This window comes from Xiphophorus hellerii, chromosome 16 (assembly GCF_003331165.1).
Source record: "Xiphophorus hellerii strain 12219 chromosome 16, Xiphophorus_hellerii-4.1, whole genome shotgun sequence".
NCBI classification, from domain to species: domain Eukaryota; kingdom Metazoa; phylum Chordata; class Actinopteri; order Cyprinodontiformes; family Poeciliidae; genus Xiphophorus; species Xiphophorus hellerii.
Window position 1 is genome coordinate 17832164 of NC_045687.1, and position 7413 is coordinate 17839576.

Below are 7413 nucleotides of genomic sequence, written 5' to 3' on the forward strand. Positions count from 1 at the left end.
ACCCGGCAGACAAGTTGAAAGGTAAAAAAGATTAAAAAAAATCTCCAATTCTATATGTTTCCTTGTAGCTATGAACCATATTTCACCGCACACACACAAACACGACACACAACAAACATACATGTGCATGTGCACCCACACGAACCCACTTTCTCTCTATTCTCTTCACTAGGAAACTGCGAGAAAGCAGGTGTTCATATAACTTTTGACGGGAATATTTTCTGTTCCCGTGGACAAACTCCACCCACACTGAGTGGACACTCAGCAGAAGTAGAGGAAAACATAAATACTCTCTGCATGACTCATTTATCTCGATTTTAATCAGCGGGTCAATTTGACCCAGAACAGTATGTGTGTCTCAAGTTCAATTATAAAGGTCACCCATTGAAAAAAAAAAAAATCAAAATGTGATATAGAAAAATTTGCAAAAGATCAATTTCAAGGAAATTATTGTTTTTTGTGTCTAGGTTTTTTTCAGTGGACATAAAAAATGGAACTTACATTTTTTAATGTCCAAATGAGTAAATGAGTAGGTTGTGGTTATTGATCCTTTATTTGTGAGAAATAAAAAAACATCATTGCACAAATATTGATTGAAATGGTTAGTATTGGAGTTAATATTCAGATACAAAAATGTTTTTGGAGGAATGTTTTGGTTTCTGACACTATTGCATGACTAAACACTGTCCGGGTCAAACTGACCCACGAACATTATTGATGTACCTCAGAAACGAACATTAACGGGAGGGTTAATGTCAAATTAGTAAACAAAGTGCCTTTAGAAGCCGATCAGACATCGGCAAAGAACGGAGGAGATCGTAGCAAGTGATCCAGCCTGCCCTCAGGGTTGCTGAATGGCCAACAGATACCAACTCGTCTTTCATATCTTCAGAAATTGGAAAGTTCTTTTAGAGGGGTTCAGACGTAGAATATCTAGATTGAGCACTGAAATAAAATGTATATATATAAATTAACGCTATCAAATATGAAGTCAGAGAATTTCCATGTTCTAAATGTACTAAGGCAAATTTCCTGAGTGTGGCTTTCCCTGTTCCCTCTAGAGAGAGTAGAGCGTTTTAAGCGGGAATGCCACCGTCTCCTCGGTAGCGTATTCAACCCCTATAAGCTGCAGTTATGACAGGATGACAGCCCTTGTGTGTTTGAAAATTAATCGAAAGGCTGCAGTTTTTATTTACTGCATTCAGGACGCTCTGCCCCTCCCCTGTCCATTTCTAACAGCCTTTTTCTTTTTCTTGTTTTTTTTTCTACACCACATGCCTACTGAGGCGAAATGTGCAATGACACTTTCCTGTCCAGGAGAACCCTTCTGCTACTATTGCTACACAAACATGTTTCCCTCTGAGTCACAGTTGTCTACAGTCTCTCGAGTGTTTCCTCTCTCTCTCTCTCTCTTGATTTACAGTATGTTGTTTTGGAAATTCTCTCATGTTCTCATATTGCTCTCAGTATTCACATTTCGTGATCGTGGGATTCGCTCCACGTATCGACCCTATAATCAGCTTCTGAATGCTTTAGTTTTGAGAGTATAGCACAAAATCCAGGTGCCACTTTAAATCAATGGTGTCTAAAGTCAAAAGATTCTTCTGTTACATTTGGATATAAACGGTCTTTTGTTTTGTTTTTGTTTTTTTGAAGAAAAAGACTCAGAGATACACATCTGCACCTTCTACTCCGACTTTGCTCAACGCAAATCCATCATGTCTTTATTTGTGAAAATGTAATGACACATGAAAAAGTTTAACTTGACTGAAGATTTATCCAAAGAACTTTGTACTATATTGCGTTAGATTGGATTTTTTTGGTATAATGTTTTACTATCATAAACAAAGGAGGTCATGGATCCATAGTACAACTCTCAAGTTCCCACTTCAAACACCAAACTACTGCAGTTACGCTAAATCTCCTTCAATTTCGAACATCTTTTTGGTGCCTCAACATGATAATATTTGTCACACAATCTAAACACTGATGTTGTTGGTCATATGTTTTTCAAGGCCTCCCAAAGAGATACCAGGCATTATTGAGGTAAGTAATGTACAAGTGCCTTTCCTGGAAATGCATGCAATTGTTAATTGCATGCATTTACCACCGGACAAAACATCTTGCAGAACAAATGCCCAACAAGGGCTTTACTAAAACACCACTTTAAACATGGGAATGCCACACAGCATGGATAACAAACTGAAGCACCAGGAAAAGAAGGGAAAGAAAGCTTCTTTGAAGCCACTTGAGACAGAAGGAAAGGTAATAAAAACCCAGGTGAATAAATGCAAGATTAACCATAAAAATTTCTAAACATGTTTGGATCCAAGACATTTAACCACTTCAGATGCAGACTTCAATCCTGAGACATCACACCATCCAGAGCACCTCAGGTTATACAGTCTTCTGCTGGCCCTTCTTTCCATCTTGTTTTGTCCGGTGGTAAAATGGTGCTTTCATCGCAGTGGCAGCTAAAAAAAAAACTCACTTAGATTTAAGATGTAATAAAGTCTGCTGTTTTATTAATAATCTGATCAAATGAAACATTTAGTGTTATAAATGACTGGTGGTACTGGATCAAAAAGAAGAGCGAAATAACTCAAGAAACTTGGTCACAAAAGGACAAACTATTTCTTTACGTTTGTCCACATAAACTGTGTGTGGCAGTATATGTGTTGCCACACACTTTAATGTTAAGTCGACCGGGTGAAGCCTTCAGTTGGCTAATCAACTACATTTTCCACTCCTCTTTAAATCTGTCTGACTGTGTGGTTAAAAACCTGGATGGAGATATGTTGGAGTCAGGGAAATGATCGGTTCCCGTTGCGATCAATACAAGAGTGTGAACTTCCTCCTGGACTGCGTCCAGAAAGCCTCCTTTTCAACATCTCTGGGATGTGGGGTCATAGTTCAGGTGTTATTTAAGCTTTTGAGATGCTAATCATCTGCTCCCGGGTACAAAAACAACCTCGTTGCCATGGTTGTTTTTCACTTTACTGTCAGAAAGTAAAAAAGTAGGAGCAAGAATCCTTCAAGCTGCACGGCATCGGAAAGCAGAGGGAATAACTGTTCAAACATACCTCAACTAAAAAAAACGAATAGACCTAACCTAAAAGAACCTAACCTGAAAGAGTTACTCCAACATGCTGTCACCATCTGCAGTGTAATTCTACAATTTAAGTTGTTTTTTTAAAAAGATGCAAAGCTCTTTGAAATACCTTGTTGCTGAAAGGTGCTATACAATTAAAATTTGACTGATAAGTTGATAATCCACTCTGAGTTGTTTAACGGCAACTTTGCTCTCTTCTTCCCATACATTTCATTCCATCCCTCTCCAAAAATGTTTCCATTGTTATTTTATTTTTTACACTGTCGTCTCTCCACTTCCTCCATCGTCGCACCATCCACAACTTTCAAAAACCCACTCGCAGAGAAACCGCCGAGACACCTGTAACTTTGACAAGGAGTTCACCAAGATGGCCGTGGACCTGACGCCGACAGACAAGCTCGTCATCATGAACCTGGACCAGGACGAGTTCCTCGGCTTCTCCTACACCAACCCCGAATACGTGGCTCCTAATTAATTTAACACAGTAGAATGGACTTGAACATACAACACAGAGAGGTAGAAAATAAGGTTTTAGCACAAAATTGAGGCAAAAAGAAAAAAAGACGACAAAAATTGTTTGTTTTTTTTCGTGTGTGTTCACCAAATGATTTTTTTCTTTTCTTTTAGGTGTTACTTAGGTTTGAGTTAATAACTAATCGCGGAGATTTGGAAATGAGATGAAGAGATTCCAATCTCTCCATACGAAATCTGATCGAACCCAAAATGAGCACCCCTACAACTGATCCAGTTCTGGTTGCCACCTTTTCATATATTCGTTTTACGTTGACTGCAAGAAAAAAATACATTTTCTTGAGTTAGTCCTCATTATTTAAACATAACAGTTAAAAGTGCTGGTTTTATTTGATTCCCTCATTAAATTTTTCCTCATATAAAATTAGTAGGTCTTAACCACAGCGTAACTAATGTGCCATGATGTTAAGGTAGCTATGTAAAGTTTTGTATGTTTTCATGTCTTTGTATAAATAAATGTACAGTGGTCGACTTTGTATCTACTGAAAGACTCATCCGTGTTTTTAAGCGTTACTGTCGACAGTCATTTTTGCAGCCGTTCCCAGGCTTTCCCTGACATTATCCATCCAGATTGGCATCATGAATGTATTAATATTTTACCCATCAGGCAACAACTCAAATGTCACTCAGCCTGTTTCATATTCGCCTTGTTGAAGGTGGTATCGCTCCATCCTGTCTACAGCCGTTCCCAAAACTATGCCCGTATTTATTTGATCGTTCTTCTTGCTGGATGTAATTCGTTCTTCTGCCGAGGCCTCAGCCGCGGCCAGGTTTGTCGTGAACTTAAAGCTTGACCGATGCAGCAGACGCCAGAAATTGTGAGATGCTTTGACAGCACCCGCGTGAGTAATTTCGCAAACGGCAATACGAGCAGCATTGCTGCCATTTTATTTTATTTTGCTTTCTACAATACATTTAATAATCTGTATAGATTTTTTTAAATGTAAGCATACTGCACCTTGCAACAGTGTTCATACCCCTTGAGATTTTGCACATTTTGTCATGTTAGGAAAACAAACTTATTTTTGTCAGGATTTCATGGGATAGGCCAACACAAAGTTGTGTGTTATTGTGAGGCAGAAGAAAAATGCATACGTGGTTTTTCAAATGTTTTACAGATAAAAAAAAAAGAAAAGAAAAATGTGGCGTGGATTTTTACTGCAAGTTGTCTTGATACATTGTCTGTAGGAGATCCTCTTGTGGCTGATTCTTTAAACATGGAGAGTTTCTCCTTTTCTTTTCAAAAACTGAAGCCTGGTCGGACTGAATGGAGAGAGCACATGTAAGTGTCAACTTTTAGTTGCTACCTCACATTTTCAATTGGATTTGAGTCTGGACTTTTTCTGGGCTATTCTGACATTTGAGTGTAGTTTAAACTCCTGCGTGGATTGTGGAAAACTGGAAAAGAGACACCTTATGCCTTTCTTCTCTCTTCTCTTCCATGAATGCCAAATAATCAGTGTTCCTTGTTCACCCCGTTTTCTCTAGCAAACCGCCAAAGCCTTCTAAGAGATTTGAAAACAGATTCAATTAAACCGAAAGTTTTCTGAAGCCCCTTGGTTGCCTTAGATTTTATTTAGGAGTATTAGATTAAAATAAATTCAAATGCATGCACATTTTTTTAGATTTTGTTTTTGAAAATGTAGGAAAACCATGCAATCTTTTTTTTTTTTCTCAGCTTCACAATTATGTACACCTTTGTGTTGGCAAAGCCCTATTCAAATATTTGCAAGGCACTACATGTGTATTTACTACCAAACTGCTTGACTTTGTTAAAAGAAGGAACATTGCATTAGAAGCCATATTAAAAATTTAAGAAAGTCCTATTTCTATTTGCAAATCAGATATTTTTTTTTAAACATTATGCCATCTAACAAACAAAAACAAAACAAAAGGAACCAGAGAGTCTGATCCTAGATTAAAGTATTTGGTGAAAGCAGAGCGCTGAAAAATGAGATATTTTTTCAATTCAACACAAACCGTTTCCACTTGTGTGCATTATAAATACCACGTGCCGTTATTGTACACACACCGTCGCAGTGTCTCGTCTTTTGGACGATTTAAGCCTACATTTGTTTGGCTTGGATGTCGTACATGTAAAATACCGTCAGCTACGTGTAGTGACCTTTTGCAAGCATTCGGCTGTATATTTTGTTCTAGTGCAATGTGTAAATATCTACCTTAAGTTCTCTTCGGAAAGCCCCACAACGTAATATTTGTTCTTGCCACCGGCTCAGTGGCAACTACTAAGTACGAATCAGATCATTGCTCTGTGTTTGTTTCTTTAATAAAAGCATAAAACTGGACAAATGAAACAAAACGAGTCTGAATCCGAAAGCTGAAACAATCAACCAGTTCTTGGGGATGTTTGATTACTAGAAGTACACTTTGTATGCATGTGATGAACTTTCTATTATCTTGTTCCATACAACATGGATTTATTCTTTATTAGATGTAGGTGTGCAATAAATGCTTTATAAGAAGAATAGATATAATTTGTGTTGCTGAATCTATGATATGATTATTATGCTACTTATTCACAGATGTAAAAGGACTATGCCCAGCTTTACTTGTACATATAATCTGCTTCTGGACGCGTCGGAGGAAGAGTCTTCCATTTCTCAATTTGTGTTTATGTGCGGGGAAACTGGTGCGCTTAAATGGGATTTTTATGCAGAACATGAGTTTGATTCCCAGCCGCAAGAGCTCTGTCCATTGGTTGCTTTGGCCTGGATTTTCTCTGTATCTCCTTCTCTGTTCTGTTTTCCAGACCTTTTCTCTGATCTAACCTTTCAATCTGTCTTTTTGTTTGTTTCGACCTTTTTTTATTCCTCCTTCTTTCTTCTCTTCCTGCTTTCTCCTCGTCTTTTCCCTTTTCCCTGACCTTTCTCCCTCTCTGCAGGTTTTATTATTATTATTATTATTTGCAGGTTTCTTCGTTTTGGTTCTGACCTATGCTGGTGTCTCTTTCTTTTCCCCTCTCCATGATTTGCCTTATTAAGGCTGCTCACCGTTAAAATCCACTTCTGATTAGGTATCGTTAAGTTGGTGGCCATGTTTCAAATTCTGCTTGGAGTTTTAGTCAAGGTTACGCTCCTAACAACATTTGAGTCCTGCAGCTGAAGATGATTTTTCAGAAAAGTTACTTTAAGAGAATGTGTTTTGTGAAGCAGTTAAATTATAGGAAAATATGTGTTGTCATGTTGGGGGAGGTTGTAAAATAATAAATTACATTGGAAAAAAAACTCACTGGCTGTGTTTTGTTTAATCCATTAAATGATTTTTAAATGGGTAGTTGTAGGACATGTGCGGCAATACGGTGCAAGGGACAAAATTTCTGCAAGACAAAGTGAGAAACTTATGAAAATTATAGCTGAGCTTTATTGCTGGTAAAGATAATTTAATAATTGTTCACTTTTTGTTTTTCCACTGTGTACTGTTTGTTTTTACGTAATAAAATATATAGCAACAGACCTTTCCACATTTAACATGAATGAAAAAGAAAGTGCTGTAGGAAATTTTTTATCTAAAGTACACCATATTTCTTAGGTTGCAAATATTTTCTATTTATATATCTAGAATTTCTGGGTGGCTCATGTATTCTCCACTTTTATTGTGAGTTTTTGTGATCGCTGCCTAAATATTAATGGTGTAGAATTTGTGTTGTATTGTTTTGCACTCCAGGGATCCACTAAGTATTGATTTGCCACCCAAGATAATCCCAGAAAGCATAGTTATTCATAGATTAGCAACAAATAATCTTTGGAGTT

At 37.4% G+C, this 7413-nt stretch overlaps 1 protein-coding gene across 1 annotated transcript in view; it reads left to right on the top strand.

Moving 5' to 3' along the window:
* prkcbb (protein kinase C, beta b) overlaps window positions 1-6893 on the top strand; it is an 89038-nt gene extending 82145 nt beyond the window's left edge. The window contains exon 17 of the mRNA XM_032588178.1: window positions 3435-6893. Coding sequence (XP_032444069.1) covers window positions 3435-3587 — 153 coding nt within the window. The 3' untranslated portion in view covers window positions 3588-6893. The remainder of the gene's footprint in view (window positions 1-3434) is intronic.
* Window positions 6894-7413: the final 520 nt, after the last annotated feature.